Genomic DNA, 19295 nt, shown 5'->3' with positions numbered 1-19295 from the left:
TTTTGCTGCTTTCTGATCATTACTATGATTAATGTTAATCTTTTAAAGATAATAATAGTCAGTTTTTATCACTCCCTTTGTTCTTTCTGTAAAATCTATTACACTGAATATTCTGTACCTCATTCTCTCCATCAGAGTTTCTATCTCTTTATATTTCTGTGCTGCACATTCCTTATATTTAAGAATTGTCACTGGTAAATAAATTATTGGAAATCCATAAAAATCCCAAATAAGCTGTAATTTCATACCAATCCACTTTATATTTCTTCAAAAACGTAGATAATGTACTTTTGAATTATAACCCAAAGTATAAAACAAATATCCATGAATTCATACTAGTATAAATAAATCATTGGACAAATAAATAAATGGGGAAGAATAGATAAATGTCTTATATAGAAGAATGCCAGATAATATGATTCCCTCAAGGGGATGGAGAGTAATTCTTCCTTATCCTTAAGTATGGTCCTTGTGCTGCTTTCCAAAGAATATTGTATGGAGAAGGTGAAAAAAGGAGTTAACTTTACAGTGGCGAAGTCTGACAAGTCACTGCTAATGAGAATACATAGTATACAAAGTGACAGCACACACCCTTGATATAAAGTGAGGAGAATGGCACGTTACCTCTGTGGTTTTCCTTCCAAACCTCATGGCTCCAGCCTAGTCATAAGAAAAATGTCAGCTGAGAGACATTCTACAAAGTACCTGACCAGCACTCAAAACTGTTAAGACCATAAAATATACGGAAAGTATAAGGAGAGGAGACAGGACATCTAAACTTAACATAGTATCCTGGATAGGTCTAGGGACAGAAAAAAGACATTAGAAGTAATAAGGAAAAACTAAAAAATGTACAGACTTCAGTTAATGATAATTTTTCAAATGCTTGTCCGTTAGTTGTGCCAAATGTATCATATTAATGCCAGATGTTAACAGTAGAGGACACTGGGAAGGAGGTATGGGGGAACTCCATACTATGTAACTTTTTTATAGATATGAAACTACTCTAGAATAAAAAATTATTTGAAGAATTTTAATGTAAAATTTATTACCATACATCAATACTTCAGAATAAACAAAATATATGACAAGCTCTAAAAAATGTAGCTAAGAATAACTGAAGAAGACAAATAAACTGATGCCCTAGTTCACGGATTAGAAGACTTACTGTTTTGGGGGTGTTCTGTTTTAATGATTTCTGTGTTCTACAGAAAGAGGGAACTAACTCTGGTAAAGGATATCAAACTCAAGCAAGCATCACATTTATTCTGCAAATATTAGAAATATCCCTTTTAAGACCAGGTATAAAATAAGTTTCACTCAACACTATTTTTGCTAAAACAGCAAGACAAGTAAAAGATGTCAAGCATATAAAGATGAAAAGGAACAAATCAACATATTATTCCTAGATAAAATGATTGCATGAAGGAACTGTAACATTTTAGGGCTAAAATGAAAGCATATTAAACCAATGTAAGCAACAATCATATTCTTATGTATCAGCAATAAAGAATTAGAAAACACAGCTAAAGTGTTGCAAAGTAAAATAAAAATAAGGAGTAATTATTAAAATTATAAGATATGTAAAAAGTTTATGAGAAGTTCTATCTTTGTTAAATAATATTAGATAATATTTAAGTAAAAGAGAGATACATTATATTCATAGATGGAAAGATTCAGTATTTTAAGATGACAACTTTCTCAACATTCATTCATAGATTCCAGTTTAATTTGTGGAACTTGACAAGGTGATTCTAAAATTTACATGAAAAAGCAAACTTCTAAGAAGAGTTAAGAATACTTTGAAAAAGAATAAAGTATGTTTGAGAAGTTGTCCTATTAAATATCAAGCCCAATTTAAAGCTATAATAAATAAGACTATAATATTGATGCAGGCATAGATAAATTCAGCATTGGCACAAAATTACAAATTTTGAAACAGACATTCCATCTAGGGATAGATATGACAGAGGTACAATTGCAAACTATTAGAAGTAATTATTCAATTGTGAAATAAATAAAAATAAATACCTGCTGCACATCGTACACATATAAACAACTACACAAAATTCCAGGTGGACTAAAACCTTAATAGGAAAAGCAAAATGCTTTTAGGAGGAGAAAATATAAGAAAATGTCTTTCTGAACTTGGGTGAGAGAAGGATTTCTTTAGACAAAGAAGGACAAACCAGTGAGTAAAACAATGTTAAATTTTATAAATTAAAATAAAAATAATTTATACATCATAAAACATCATGAACACACTAAACAAAAGCAGAATTGGTATTTAACATGCACATAACAGAGCATTCATGTTCAGAATAATGTGTGTGTGTGTGTGTGTGTGTGTGTGTGTGTGTGTGTGTGTGGTGTATGTTGGTGTATACATTATAAAAACAAACGAGCATAAATGTAGAAGACATAAATGTAGAAGAGGCATTTTGCACAAAGGATACCAGAATGGCAAAAATGAATGAATGAATGAATGAATGAATGAATGACATTGCAGTAAAATGCGTAACCACACTATTAATCAAGGCAGTACGTAATAATGGCAATTATGTCCAAAGTAGGTAAATACTATCTGTGAGTGATGTAAAACATGAGAAAATCTCATAAAATTAATTGTAGGTCTTTAAGACAGAATGGCCACATTAGAGAGCAATACAGTAATATTTGAGCCAAGCAATTTCACTTCTGAGTATCTAACCTTGTGCCAAATAATTCCACTCCTGGGTATATACCCTGTGGAATATTTTGCCTATGCCTGTTAGAAGATAATGTGCAACAATTTTCAATGCAGAGTTTTTGTAGTAGTAACAACATTAAAAACAGTCAAAATATCCAGCAAATGTAGAATGAATAAATGCAATGTAGAATACTCCTTGAAATAAAAATGAATGAAATAGTCTAAGGCTTATCTTAAAAAACATGAATTTGAACAAAAAAATCAAATTCTATGTGGATACTATAGTATGGCCATTTTGTTCACATTTTCATAATGTAGAATGGAATTTTATGTCTTCATATTAAATTCAGAAGCAAAGCCTCTTTTGGAAAGGCAGGGAAGCAGTGTTTGGGGAAAGAGTACATGGTCAGCTTCAATTTCTTTTTTGTTTAATATCTTAAGATAATAGAAAAATGAGTGTTATTTATATCACCTATGCAAAAATTTGTATACGTAATAACTTTGTTTGATAAAAAACTTTATTTGATAAAAAAATACACTTAGAAAAAAGGGACATGTAGGATTTCCCATTAAGAATCTGTAAATGGAAAAAAAAAAGTCTGTAAATGGAGGGGCCCCTGGGTGACTAGTCAGTGAAATGTATGACTCTCGATCTCAGCTCAGGTGTGTCACACGAGGAATGGAGCCTACTTTTAAAAAACTAAACTAAACTAAACTAACCTAAAATAAAAAGAATCTATAAATGGCTACTATAAATTTTTTTATGCCATACTGGCTTAGACTTCTTTGGAAATTCTAATTGATGATTCAACGTAGCATGTACAAATGTATGATTATATAAAGCCATCATTTCTGTGAAAAATTGAGAAAATGTGCTATTTGGCAATTCGGTGAGATCACAGCAGACCCTCAGATACTCTCACCCAACGCCGCCATATGTCTTTGTATACAAACACCTGAAAAACTTTTATACCAAAATAGCTAACTTTTTTGTTTTTATTTTGTAAAAATAATTTATTCTATCAGCACTAGTGAAAAGTAATGGTTCAATGAGTAAATATTGACTTAAGGCACATAGCCGAGCAGTTTTCTAACTCTCTGAGAACATATGTGTAACAAGATGGAGAGCCATCTGTTTTTCTGAAGATAGGTTAAGCCAATATATTCAGTTTGAGACACTGCTATATATACACACCCAAATTACTACATTCATCTATGATTTTTTTTTTAAAGCCCAACTTACAAATGCTTTCAGCCTGGCATATAAGCCTTATCCAGAACTCATCACAGGTTTGCAAGAGTTTATGTTTTACTTAGGATTCAAATTAATGTGGAGATCTTAAGCCTCCCCTCAGAGAAGCAATGAAAACAATCATGAGCAACTTTTGTCACCCCAAGTTTAGAAGGCAGGACAGACGTACCTCCCTTACCAAGCCATGTTACAAAAGGGGAAAAAGAATGACTCTAATGATGGTAAACCAACTTTATCTTTAATTTAATGTTTTTAAGAACTGTGGTTTCCCATAGTTGTTCAATCATTGCCTGCTTAAGAAAAATGTGAACTTGGACTAATGGAGGCTGAACACACCCTTAGAGAATCTCATAATATATGACACATGACCCAAATGTGAGAGAGGTAAGGGAGTTTCAAATTTCCACAATATCTATAGAAAAAAAGTTGATGACTATATGCCAAGAATAATAAAATTGTACTCAAGTGAGAATAGTTGGAACTACATTAAGTTAATTAGACAAATCTATACTGGGAAAGGAGGAGTTTCATGGGTAAAAATAAATTTGCGCTTATGCTCTTGGAAAAATTCACATAAATATTTGAAAAAAAACAGATTTGGTACAAGAAGAAGATGCAAAATATGTTAAAATTTTAAATTAACTTAATTTTCAAAAAATTGGTAAATATGTAGAATATCTGCTAGAGCTATTTTCTCAAGAATCAAATAATTACCTCAAATGGGACTAAGGGTGAATTTTAAATGTGGAGAGATACAATTGTGAGAAACTACACCAGCAGAGGGAGCTTAATATATCTTGTCAGTAAATAGACATTGAAGACAGTTAATGTCTTTGTTAAGCAGAGATATACAGATTGGGAGAATTATTTAGTTTTATTTTAGATATGAGATCTCAGATGCAAAGATATTTATTAATGATTGCAGGTCATTTGAAATTCAATCTTCTCAATTTTAATACATCTTCTTAGTTGAATTAGGCTATTTGTGTTGTAAAACCAAAAGTAAACTATATCAGTATAAGGAATGTAAATATTTTAAAAATACATAAATGCTTCCATAAAAACAAATTAATTTAAACAACGTCACAGCAAATAAAATAGTGGGACCAAGTTTACTTGCAGAGCTATGATGTAGAAAATATGAATAAAATACATCAACTTAATTAAGTGGTAAGAAAATATTTTATGAATCTTAAGATATTAAATATAGTAAGTTTTAATTTTTTTCATTCTTATGTATATGGACACCATGTTGCAGCTTTTCCATCTGATGCCATTAAAAAGTTTACAAATGTTGAATCTGATTACATGAATAGAAATAGTATCACCTGTTTAAAAGTTTAGAAGACTAAAAAGAGAGATATCAAAGAGGACACAGTAAATTTTATAGTAATTAATCTCTGAGGTGTTTGATTAATGCTTATTGATGCTACTTGTGACCCAGAAGAGGAAAGGGATAAATGCTAAAAATGATTTCAAAAAATACATTACGATGGGGTGCCTGGGTGGCTCAGTTGGTTGGGCATCCAACTTCAGCTCAGGTCATGATCTCATGGTTTGTGGGCTTGGAGCCTGCTTCAGATTCCGTGTCTCCTTCTCTCGCTACCCCTCTCCTGCTCACGCTTTGTCTCTCTGTTTCTCTCTCAAAAATAAACATTAAATCATTTTTAAAAAATACATTATGATGGAATATGTGGGAATTGAAAGGATTTCTATGTTACAGAAGGGAAATAAAACTGAGTAAGAGTCACTGTGGGAGTGTATGTATAATATTCTGCAAGTTTTTATGTAATATTATTTTATAAAGGAAGTCTAAAATTATTAAAGATGAGAAATTTAGCTGGTGTCGTCACCCTGTAGATTGTGTGCTATAACCATTTATGGCAGGCTATAATTATGCTATAAAAAGCAAAGACCTTCAGGAACCTAACAATCTTTCAGGTTTAATGAGAAGGAAATCTGGCCATATCTTCTTTTTTCCAAGTCTCTTCCTCCATCCCACAAAGACAAGTAAGGCTGTAAGTCTTTCCAACTATTGCTGCTGAAAGTATTTTGTGGAAGCAATCTTGCAGAAGAGAAAGTATAAACATATTTTTAGGCTTTCGAGATTGTACAGTATGTATAGCAGCGATTAAAAAGAAAGGTTGCCAGGGCTAGAAATACAATTTGGAAAGTCTAAGCAGAAAAAAGCCAGTAGAGATTCCTTCATCTTTAAATATGATTTGGACTAAGAATGTACTGTAGAGGAAAAAAAATTTCCCCCCAAAATGTGTCTCTTCGGCACATGGATTATTTTAGGTTGATTATTTTTAAGAAACAGAAGACTCAACGGAGAGCCTGGGTGATTCAGTCAGTTAAGCACCCAGCTCTTGGTCTCAGCTCAGGTCATGGTCTCACACTTCGTGGGATCGACCCCTGCATCAGGCTCTGTGCTGACAGTATGGTGCCTGCTTGGGATTATCTCTCTTCCTCACTCTGTCCCTCTTCCCCACCCCCAAGTAAATTTAAAAAAAAAAGTTTAAAAAAACCCCAGAGGACTCAGGAAGTTTTTCTTTTTGCCAACTGCCTAAAAGGATTTAGACAGAGGACCTGTTCCAGGAAGGGAGCTAGCACCATAGATAACTATAGTTAAATATGAACTAAGTCTGGTAGATAGGTAGGAGCCCTAGCAAGGCCTATTGGATTAAAGTCCTCTCAATGTCCCATTGTTTCTGAGTGGCCCAGCAGACACTTGTTTACCAAACATTTACTCTTTTTCACCTTCCTGTGAATTGCTGTCCTTCCCTTTGAAGTCCCAGACTCCTACCACCTTCTCCTTAGTTTAGGATGACATATATACCTCATTTTGCCTGACTATCTTTGAAATCCCTTATGTTCATGCGAATTCTTCATATGTATGTTATTATATTTAATTTTCTCCTGTTAATTGTCTCATGTTGACTTAATTCTTAAACCAGTCAAAAGATTCTTGAAGGGTAGAGGAAAATTTTTCTCCCCAGTAGTACAAATGCAGGATATAAATCAGGACAAAATATTCAATGAAAACCCAGAATATGTCAAAGCTTAAAACAGGATCATAGTCATTTTAGAGTCAGAATTGCACCAGAACCACACTGTGCTTATGCAAGAAAATTATACTCATTTTCTCTGTGTTTACACACACATACCTTCATGTGAATTTATATACGGTAGTGAAGATAATTCTATATAATGCCCAAATAAGTGAGTTAAGTTCTTCTTCACTGATGCTTTTATTGTAATTATATTATATTGAGTTTGGTAAACCACAGAGATGCCATTAAATGACTAAATATTGCATACATGAGGGGAAAAAAAGATGCCTAAGTAAAGTCTCTTCCTGTTGAGATAGATCCTCTATGCGCACGCGCGCGCGCGCGCACACACACACACACACACACACACACACACACACCTGTATATCCATCCGTAATAATTCGCATATTAGATTATTTATTCTTAGAAAATTTGCTATCAAGTCATTCTGAGATACGTAAAATGAACATAGTTCTCTACTTACTTAATAATGGTTTTGGAAGCTAATAAATTTTTAAGTATTTTACATCCTATTTTAGCTAACATCAACTTTGAAAATTAATGCAAATTATACTTGCTAAATTTAGGAATGGATTATAATTCTAGGTAATTTAAGAACCACCATACATAGTTTAAATTAGAAAAAAAAATTGCCTGCTAGACAATTTTACAGATATGAGTGGCTCATAAGTCTGTCTCTGCATTTTAGTTTTGCTAAAATGCACAACAAAAGCTTCAGGGTAAGGTAGAGATACAACAGGGTAAGGTAGAGATACAACATGATCGTTAGAGAAAGTTATAAAATTCAAATCAGAATAAATTTGGTCTGTAATGATAATTGTTTTGGCTTTAATAACTTCATTATATAAAATGTTCTCAACTACATAGTTCTCAACAGAAGTCTCTGTTCAAAGTGTTTCAATAAATTAAGGCAGATACCACAATTCACAAAACATTTATAATGTTTGAGCAAATACTATATTCATTTGGAAAAGTAACCAAATAAAGACTCAAAATAATATTATAAACACATTTTAAGTACACAGAATAATTGAACATGAAATTATTTACTTCTGTGTTTATGTCTGGTTTATAAAGAGTATTGAAAAGAAATGGTTTATATGGTAAAATTTTAGTTTTACTTTGAGATTTAATATTTAATTACCAAAATGGGAAAAAACATTCTTGGTTTTATTTACATTTTCTTTACTATACCATCTCTAAATGAAACATTATTGCCTGCAGTTGATTACAGTTTAGTTATACCATTAATTTTATTTTTTTAAATATCATTACATTAATTTTGGCTTTAAATTACATAACACTAGCAGAAAATGTGCTATTAATGTAATTACAAAATACTCCAGTGTGAAACTTGTTACAAAGTAAACATGCCTACCATTGTCGTCTCAGCAATAGAGCCAAAGCTGTTTATGAATATGTTGCATGTGACATTAACAGGAGGGCCTGAAAGAGATTAAAACATAAAGACTATTTAGATACTCATCTAAAATATTTTTAAATAATTCCATGCTTTTCATTATCAGTTTTTTTAAAAAAAGGAATATATATATTTTATATCTGTGTACACACAGATGCATAAAATTGAAGGCAATCACTCTGTGAAATAATCTGAACTGAAAATCGCAAATTCATAGTCTCCTTTGAACACTGAGGCTGGCCATTATATAAGTCTTCAATCTCATTTGGTCTTGATATCTCTAATGGCTTTGTAAATGTCTCATTTGGTAAGTCCAACATTTGAGCTCCTTTAGGCTGTTCCTATTGATTTTTTCCTCCCAGTATGGGCCCTATTTTTCTGTTTCTTTTCATGCTACATATTTTTGTTGTTGTTGTTAAAAATTGGATACATTAAATAATGCAATGTGGCAACCCTGGAAACCAGACCTCCCACTTGCAAAGCCCAGTTGTTGTTACTGGTGTTTATTATTGTTGTTTGTTGTTTAGTGACTTTCCTGGACTAATAGTCTGTATTTCCCCCACAGTGTGCAGCCACTGAGGATTCTGTATCACACAGCGTTAGGCAGCTGCAGTGTTACAACAGTTTCTTATGATCATTTTCTTTTCTTTTCTTTCTTTCTTTCTTTCTTTCTTTCTTTCTTTCTTTCTTTCTTTCCTTCCTTCCTTCCTTCCTTCCTTCCTTCCTTCCTTCCTTCCTTCTTTCTTTCTTTCTTTCTTTCTTTCTTTCTTTCTTTCTTTCTTTTTCTTTCTTTCTTTTTCTTTCTTTCTTTTGAGAGCGCATGTGCAAGAGAGCATGCAGGGGAGGGAACAAGGAGGGAACAAAGGCAGGAGCAGGGGAGGGGCAGAGAGAGAATTCAGCTCTAAGGACCCTGAGATCAGGACCCTGAGATCAGGACCCTGAGATCACTACCTCAGCCAAAATCAAGAGTCATCAGCTTAAAGGACTGAGCCACCCAGGTGCCCCTTTTGTGATCACTTTTGTGATCATTTTTAATAAATGCCCTGGGATAGGATTTTCCCACTGAGGGAGTTCCCAGTCAAAGCCAAATAATGATAAGCCATCTGAGTGGTACTTTTCTAGGGAGCAGGCCAGATAAAAATAACATAGCTCTAGGGGTGGACTTTGATACCTGCTAGGCTCTGGATTGTAAGCTTCTGTGGTTGAGAGGCTGCTGGTTTTCAAGGCTACCAGGAGCTCAGGAGGGGAGCCATATTTACATGCCCTGTTTTTAGAGAAACCTATTAGTTTTACTTGAATACACATTCCTCAGTGTGTTGCAAGCTTTTCAGAGCTCCCGAAGGTTAACTTCGACAGTTTTTTCAGTATTTGTATTACTTTTTTTTTTTTTGGAGGAGTGAATTTACAGAAAACATCATTCTGCCATTCCAGAAGTCCCCTGTAAATGCGTTTAGCATTCATCATAAAAACCAATAATTTTTGTTTTTATGAGATCCATTTATTCATTAATTTACTAAATATTTACAAATTGTGTACACCAAATTGCAGAAAACACAACGAAATTATCATCTAGCAGGGCAGAAGGAATAAGATCTCATAAATTGTTTAGTACTTCATGTACTAAACATGTGTTGTGCTGATTCATAGATACCACTTAATCCATATAACACTGCAAATGGGTAATATTACACCACTTATCAAGAAAGGAATTAAAGTTCAGAGAGGACACATAAGGTGCTAATGAATAGCATAGTTAGAATTGGAACCACTAGTCTGATTCTAGGAGTCATTTTTTCCCATCATATCAAGTTGTACCATGACCTTCACATAACATTACATCCCAAGGATTCCATTATCTAGCTACAGACTTTATTATTAGGCTGATAGATATATAAATCAGCAACACTGAAATATTATGTGGTAAGGGTTAAAATAACTCCGAGTTAAATTCTACCTACTAGTCAGATAATGCCACACACAAAAACTAATATATAAGCCTTAGCTAAGATGCCTGCCCTTTGCCCTATACCTCTATGTCCCCTTCGCTAGAGATAATCACTCCAACTTATATAATAGATTCTTTGGGGATTTACCTAATTTTCTCTAAATAATGAACTTATTTTGCTACTTTTAGATGCTCCCATTTTAAGCATATATTCTGATACCCACAGCAGAGGAGGATTTATTTAGCTTTCTTTCAAGCCATTATCACCACCTCCACTAACATAAACCTCTTTTTTTATCCTCCTAGTACACAGATATGGTTACACTGCCTTTGTTGTTAGATTAGTATTCACTTTTTACATTATGACAAGGTAAATATTATTTCCAATCAAGCCATGCAATAAATTATGATTACTTTTCTTTCCCGGTAAACACTTTCTTGAGGTTGATAAACTCTTTATGTATTTCACATAGTTTCTTCCATATGTATCATTAACCTACCCAGAAGTTCTGAAATGTCTAAATTATGTTTCAATGTCAGACTCATCAGATATTTTATTAGCTTTATCTCCCTTTGGATATATTCCAAAATTAGATTTTTTTTTTTTTTTTTTTTTTTTTTTTTTTTGCTCTGGAGCATAGCAGCCATCTTATGACCTCCCATAATCATTATACTGGGGTTTACTTCCATCTCTCTTCTGTCAGATTGCCTTTCATGGTCCCTGACTTTCCTTTTTACTTGGCTTATTTCTTAATTTTAGTAGAATAAATCCTTGAGAAATGATGCATAAGGATGTGAAGCTTTTGAGAATTCACTTGTTCACAATTCTTTTAATGTCCTTTTAATTTATTTATTTACTATTTTTTAATGTTTATTTATCTTTGAGAGAGACAGAGACAGAGCATGAGGGGGGGAGGAGCAGAGACAGAGAGGGAGACACAGAATCTGAAGCAGGCTTCAGGTTCTGAGCTGTCAGCACAGAGCCCAACTCAGGGCTTGAACCCAGGCACCACAAGATCATGACCTGAGCTGAAGTTGGAAGTTCAACTGACTGAGCCACCCAGGCACCCCTAAATGTCCTTTTAACATCTAAATTTGGTAGAAAACTTTAGGTTCAAAATTTTTTTTCTGAATTTCAAAGACATTTCTCTTTTATTTTTATTTTCTTGCATTGCTGTTAAAAATTCCAAAGCCATGGGGCGTCTGGGTGGCTCAGTCGGTTGAGCGGCCGACTTCGGCTCAGGTCATGATCTCGTGGTCCGTGAGTTCGAGCCCCACGTCGGGCTCTGTGCTGACTGCTCAGAGCCTGGAACCTGTTTCAGATTCTGTGTCTCCCTCTCTCTGTGACCCTCCCCCGTTCATTCTCTGTCTCAAAAATAAATAAACGTTAAAAAAAATTAAAAAAAAATTTCCAAAGCCATTCTGATTCTTGATCCTTTGTAAAGATAAAAAGGAGTCTCTTTGTACCAATATTAAAAATAATTAATAATAATAATAATAAAAATAAAACAAAACAATGTTTCATTAGTCAGAATAGTTTAAAATCATTTGTGGTTTCAGTTCACATTTTCTTGATTTCTGGTGCACAATTCTCATCTTTGTTTTTCTACTCAATTTCTGATAGCCATACGTCCTGCTGGAAGAAAGTAGAGGAAAAAAACCCCACACAATTATTCAAAACTGACGTCTACAATCCATAAGCCAATGGATCCTATGCACATTGGAATCATATGAGGATCTTTAAAAAAGACGGATACCTGAATTTTACCTGGATGCTATGGCATGCAACCAGAGCATTGATATTTTTAAAAGCTCCCCAGATGATTCAGATGTGCAGTGATGCTGGGAACCACTCAGGAATTCCAGACTAGAAAACATCTGTGCCCATTATATCGCAGTGCTAAAAATGAACCGAGATTTTTCTAGAGGTGAAGAAATAGAGAGATGGGTGTCAGGACTTAGAACAAGGCCTTGAAAATGCAAGGCCACTGATATTGATAAGAGAGTTGCCTATTTTAAGTTTGGTCACCAATGCTACTAAAACAAGTAGATGCTGTGCAGTTAGAAACAGACCAAAGCCTATTGAGCATCAAGATGTGTAGAACATAAAATTAAACAGGTAGAGAAGGTAAACTGTTTTCAATATGAAGGATGGATGTTTAAGAACAAGAAAACTTTGGGGCCTTGAGTGGCTTAGTTGGTTGAGCGAGCAATTCTTGATTTTAGCTCAAGTCGTGATCTCAGAGTCGTAAGATTGAGCCCCCGAGTCTGCTTAAGATATTCTTTCCCCCCACCCTCTCTCTCTCTGGTCCTCTCTCCTGTTTGTACACTCTGTCTATAAAATTAAAACCAAAAATTAAAAACAAGCGGAAAACCCTATGAAAATCCTGAATCCTGGAGGTGCTATAATTATTTGACTATTAGTGAGAAGTTCTTTTTAATATTTCTTTGTCATTTTTAATATTTACAAATTTGTAAGATGGTAAGGGTGTCTTATATGTCACTATGTGAGAGAGGAGAAAACACGAATCTTTTACTTCATGAACATTTTATCACATCTCAAGAGAAGCGTGAAGTCACAATTAACTGATAGATTTTTTTTTTTTTACTTATGTAAGTCTAAGGTATTGAACTCTAAACTATGTACACAGAGTATCTGGAATATTGAAAAAAACAATCTTTCATATTTTCTAGGTTATTCTGTGTTTTCTAAAGAATGCTGAAACTCTATTATTTTCTTTTGCTGTTAACAGTACTATGAATCTGGGGAATATCGTTTAGCCTGGAATAAATTCTCTTGGGCTCTGTTGACTCACAGCCTTTGGAAGATGGAAAACACAGGGCATTGGTATTGGGTTAATTCATCTTTCAATAAAATGCTGATGGAAGTACATCCATGTTGGGGGAACAGCTGTCACTGTAAGGCTGCCTGCTCCATCTGACTGTGAACTCTTTGGCTGAAATTGTAATAAATAAAACATCCAGCGGTGGGGGGCGGGGCAGTGGTGGTGATTCTTCTTATTTTAATCTAGCAAGAGGCAGGGTCTTTGTTTTTTTGACTTTTATTTAATTTCTCTTTGGGCATTGAATAAAAAGCGAGGCATCCTTTATTATATTTTTTAATTTCTTCCTATAAATTTAACTATTATCCGTATAATTTTAGATAGTAGCGGTGAAAAATAGAACAAAGGTAAACATTCAGCATGGGCTTCTGCGGCCTGAAGTTAGTGATATCCGTTCAGTTGCATTTCTGTGTCGCTTATGCTTTATGGCAGGCCCTAGTGATTCCAGGAAGGTTCTGAAAGCCTCAGTATTAAGTACTGTGCTAGGCGGATTCCTCTGACGTTTTTGTTTTCTCCCTAAAATGTGGCACTCGCATCCCGAGTTTACCAGAGGCTCGCATAGTAACGTCAATGAGTGAAATAAGGAAAATAACATGGTTCCACAGAAGAGCAGTGGTCAAAGGAGGAGTGACTAATTGAGGCTTTTTTCACTTATAATTTAAGAGCATGATGTTCAATATTATATGAAACAGATTTCAGCCCTGGCCTCTTCAACATGACTCCAATCACACTCAGAAAGCTCCTTCTCAAGGCAGAAAGTCAGCCTGGTTTCAAAGTCTAAATTCCATGTGGTAGTAAAGTAAATCCCAGTGGTCTGAAGTCTACGCATTAGCGTTTATTCCCCTGGTTGTAAGGTGTGTTCTTTGCCTGATGATTAGAACATACATGAGTGCTGTGTGGTTCCCATTTGACTACTTATGTGTGTATTCTCTTCTTCAGCCGGAAGAAAGGTGAATGAATTTAAGCACTAAACCTTAATTCCAAATTTCAAAAATAGAGCAGACACTCGAAATATTTGTGTGTATGTGTGTATTTATATACATATACATATATATAATTTTATTTTATTTTAAAGTTTATTTATTTTGAGAGAAAGAGAGAGAAAGAAAGAGAGAGAGAGAGCATGGGAGGGGCAGGGAGAGAGGAAGAGAGAGAGGATCCCAACAGGCCCTGCCCCGTCAGTGCAGAGCCTGACGCAGGGCTCTATTCCACGAACCATGAGATCATGACCTGAGCTGAAACCAAGAGTCAGATGCTTAACTCACTGAGCAACTCAGGAGCCCCAATAAAATTTTATTTTTTAAAAAATGAAAAGGGGTGCCTGGGTGGCTCAGTCGGTTAAGTGTCCGACTTCAGCTCAGGTCATGATCTCACAGTTCGTGGGCTCGAGCCCCACATCGGGCTCTGTGCTGACAGCTTGGAGCCTGGAGCCTACCTTGGATTCTGTGTCTCCCTCTCTCTCTGTTTGTCCCCTGCTCTCACTCTTGTCTCTTACTCTCTCAAAAATAAATAAAGATTAAAAAAAATTTTTTTTAATTTTTAACAAAATTAAAAAATGAAAAAACAGTACTAAAAGTATAAACAAATTTGAAAATAAAAGTCATTGTTTTTAAGCATACTCTTGGGCTACATCATAGAATCTCTTTGATATGATCTGAAGGTATTTGGAATTTACTTTATGAAGATGAGGTAGCCATTACAGATTTCTCATCATCGTTGTGTAGTGAACCAACACAACACAGGGAGTAGCTGAATGGATGGCAAAAGCTTTGAGACAGAGAAAACAGGAATGTGCTGTTATAGTCCAGATGGGAGACAGAATGGCCCTGACCCAGGCAGTGACAGTGTAGATGGACTACAAAGAATGAAATGGATGCAGTGCCATAATGTTTATGAAGCACTGTATTCTGTACTTTAAGCTTCTTCTGGTCTGTGGCAGATCAGAGCAGCAGATTAGAGTAATCTTTCTACCTTAGCTATTGATAAGTATATTCAAAAACTTTGTAGAGAATGAAGCTCAGAGACGATTGTAAATATTCTATTGCCATTACAGAGAGCACCTGTTTAGCAGTCCTTGGCCAATCTGCTACTTTTCTGTGCCAGTGCAAAAGCTGTTAAATCCATCTAATACACTGCTATGTTTAGCAACAGAGCAAATAATTGCGATAGCATCCATATGGCAAATTGTGCCTTTAAATTGTTCATTACATTAGCCATCGTTGGCCCAAAAAGCAAACGACAGTAGTTACAGATGTTTTCAGCAGCATGTTTTCTTTTAGATGTCCCTTAAAGAAATAGAATATGCCTTTCAAATTCAGAGACGGATAAAGGCAAAATGGCAAAGTACATTGCAAACCCTTGGCAATTATGTTATTGCTATTCATACCAGGGAAAAAATTGTTCACAAGGTAAATCTCAAGCCAACAAACAAAGAAAAAACAAAAAGCAGCCCAAGTGTTCATGAAAATGATTCCAAGAAATTTTTAATGTAATGTTGCATTAAAACCTCACCCTTTTTAAAGACCCAGAAAGCAATTGAAAGACTAAATCTCAAAAAAAAAATGTATTTACATCTATATGCATGTACATATGTAGGTACATGTCACACATATGTATGTAGTCAGGTCACAAGGAAAGATATTCTTTTATTTTTTACTTGATAAAAATAAATATGATGACTTCAAATCCAGATTTTAAATCATTTGTTAGATACTTGAAAAAAGTTTGAAAATAATAGCATAAAAATAGGATCCAGTTTCTTCTTTCTGTTCCCTTTCCTCCATTTTCTTCCTGAAAATGCAGTCTTAAAGCCATTCTGTCAGGCAACACAAGATAGGCGTCCATGTTGGGATGGCCATGGGAAGGGTGGGTAAACAGATAGGATGAGAAGGACATCTGGGAGACGGGATTCGCAGCACACCAGGGTGTGGGAGCCAGAGTGAGGAGGATGTTCCTATAGTGGGGTAGCTGTGCTGGTGTGGAGCCAGATTTCTTACTGTCAGAAGAGGAAGTTAAAATGTGGAAACTCAGAAAGTAGAATAAACCAATGCATCAGAGATATCAATGTAAATCATGGTTTTCAATAGGGAAGTAAAAATGGAAATGTAAATTAATAAATACATAAATATACACGTGTGTATGTATATGCCTCTGTACATGTATATACGTATAGATAGATAGATAGATAGATAGATAGATAGATAGAAAATAGATAGATACATAGATACATAGATAGATATGGGAATATACCTACTTAATCAGTTAGTCAAAATGAACATTAACAGTGATGGCAAATATTAACATGGTCCACCATCTGATAAAATGCACTCAGAACAAAGTAACACTCTGTGATATTTTTATTAAGATGCATTACCTAAACTGAAGCATGAAGAAAATTACTAATGCAAACTGAGGTACATTCTGCTAAATAAAGAGATAATAATATATTTTTTAAATGTCGTGATCATGAGAGTCATAAAAAGAATGAAGTCGTGGTTCAAACCGAATAAAACAAGGAGAAATGACAAACTAAATACAAGACATGATTCTAAACTGGATCTTTTTGCTATGAAGCCAATACTCAGGTAGTTGACAGAATTTGAATGGGCTCCACGAATTAGACAATAACTATATATTCATGTTAATTTTCTTGTTTCAACGGTTAGATTGTGGTTGTCTAAGAGAATGAATGTTCTTATTTGTATGATATTCTCAAGTATTGGGGCATCAGTTCAACAACATACTTTCAAGTGGTTCAGGAAAAAAAAAGTTTTGTGCAATATTTGTAAATCTTCTGCTAATTTAGGATTGTTTTAAAATTTAAGGAAAGAGAAATTACTACAGAAAAATACATTAAAAACTAAAAACCAAAGATAACATAAGATATAGAGCACACCAATGTAAATTTGTGAGCATTTCAGGTGAACATTTATAGTTTTAGGAAGATTTATTATTAAAGACACTTTTCTTGCCAAAATGACCTTGTATTATGTAACAATGCAAGTAGAAACTATACCTTTTTCAAAAAATAATTGTGAATTTTATTCAAGAACAATAACTCCTGGATGAATAGAAATAGTTAAAATGGATAAAGAAGATGCTAATACTTTTCCTGAAAAAAAAAAACAGGAAGAAAATGAGTTTTAGGTACAGATGCCATTCTGGGGACAGAATGTGTTAGAGCAGAATAGACTATTTGCAAACTAGTTTTGTGATGTGGGAGAAAGGGATTAATATAGGGAAATATTATAGATAAAAAGAGAAACCACAAAGACATTGTGAAGACAAACAATGTTATTTCTAGATAAAGAAAGTAATCATTGGAAATAGAACAAAACAAAACAAAAAAACCCAACAAATATGCAATAAATGTTTAGGAGGAATATGTAATTGAGTGATTGCTAAGAGAATACTTTCTGCCTGGATCCAAATTACACTTAAGAGTTATCAAAGACCAACTGGGGTCTAAACAATAGGGTCAAAAGAAATAACTAAAATCTAGAAAAAGCTGGTAAAATGGTCTAGTGAAACAATATTTTATTGTCTTTGGATATACATTCATTTGCTATTCAATTGCTTTTTCATCTGTTAAACTGGCTTCTAGCTTCAGATGACTCCTGGATGCTTCTGTTTCAAGATGGAAAACTGAACCCAGTTTTCTTTGGCTCTGAAGACATAAAATGATGCTACCACACCAAAAATGAGAGGGAGGCCATAATCGGTTTAATGACATAAAATACAGAAGGGAGAAGAAAATGGTTGATGGATGAAACAGAGCAAAGTCTAAAAAAAATGCAGGTTAGGACGGTATGGAGAAGGGAGAGCTACCCAGGGAGACATAAAGCTTAGGGTCATCCTCTGAACGAAAAGAGGAGGGGAGTTAAAAGGGGTCTGCTGGGACAGGCCATGGGTACCTATCTCAAAAATTCTCTGCTTCCCATCCAGGGGCACCTGGGTAGCTCAGTCGGTTAAGCGTCCGACTCTTGCTTTCATTTCAGCTCAGGTAATGATTTTATGGTTCCTAAGATCAAGCCCTGCGTCTGGCTCTGCGCTGACAGTGTAGAGTCTGCTTGGGATTCTGTCTCCCTCTCTCTCTGCCTCTTGCCTCAAAAATAAGTAAATAAACTAAAAAAACAAAAACAAAAACGAAAACACAACTTCCCTGCTTCCTGTCCTGCAGAGCAGGAATGGCCTGAGGTTCTCGAAGAAATTCTTGAAGGCATGGAAAAACTTTTTCTTTTTTTTTTTTACAAACATAGTTTATTAAGGTGATTGGAAATAATACCGTTCTGTGAATCAATGCTGACTTTTCGCAATTGCTTTATTTTCCAGCTTTATTGAGGTATGATTGACATAAAACATTGCTCATGGTGCACACTGTGTTGATTTTACACTTATATACCGCAATATAATTACCACTGTAGCATTTAGCTTCCAGATCCATCACCTCACATAATTACTATTTCTTTTTTTTGTGTTGAGAACATTGATGATCTGCCCACTTGGCAACTTATAAGTGTATAATACAGTATTAAGTGTAACCACAATGCTGTGCATTAGATCCCCAGAATTCATTCAACTTCTAACTCTTTGCAAAAAGTTAAAAAAAAAAAAAGATGATTGGAGAAAGCTGAGTTTCTGACAGTACTTTAAAACTAAACGTGTCTGTGTTTGGGCACCCGGAGGACCCCAGACCAAAGCTTAGTCAACACTCAACACTCATCTAAAGCACAATTCTGTTCAGGGCAGGAATTCCTCTGCCAGATTTCCCTTTCTAGTGAGAGAAATAGCAGAAAACCACCTCCTTACTACACACACACACACATATACACACACCAGGCAAAACCTGTATCAGCACTCAAATCAACTCGATCTTTCCTGAACTACAGAGCATTTCGATCACATATAAGTAGCAGCTTGAATAGAGTAAACAAGATGAATAAACATAATTTTTCCTGCAGGAAGAAAAGAGAAATCATTGGGCAGAAAAGAAAAACGGAAGAGGTGAATACAAATTGAGGCACTAAATCAGAAGTCTAATTAGGGCAAAGGAATCTTCTACTGCCTTCTTT

General features: G+C 34.6%; 1 protein-coding gene across 2 annotated transcripts in view; it reads right to left on the bottom strand.

Moving 5' to 3' along the window:
* GLRA3 (glycine receptor alpha 3) overlaps positions 1-19295 on the bottom strand; it is a 195646-nt gene that overhangs the window by 118887 nt on the left and 57464 nt on the right. For both annotated transcript variants that reach the window (XM_015073143.3, XM_015073144.3), the window contains exon 3: positions 8395-8462. In XM_015073143.3, the coding sequence (XP_014928629.1) occupies positions 8395-8462 (68 nt within the window). The remainder of the gene's footprint in view (positions 1-8394; positions 8463-19295) is intronic.

The sequence above is a fragment of the Acinonyx jubatus genome, chromosome B1, assembly GCF_027475565.1.
Source record: "Acinonyx jubatus isolate Ajub_Pintada_27869175 chromosome B1, VMU_Ajub_asm_v1.0, whole genome shotgun sequence".
In the NCBI taxonomy this organism is placed as follows: Eukaryota; Metazoa; Chordata; class Mammalia; order Carnivora; family Felidae; genus Acinonyx; species Acinonyx jubatus.
Note: the sequence above shows the minus strand (reverse complement) of the source record. Positions and strands in the feature narration are given on the sequence as shown.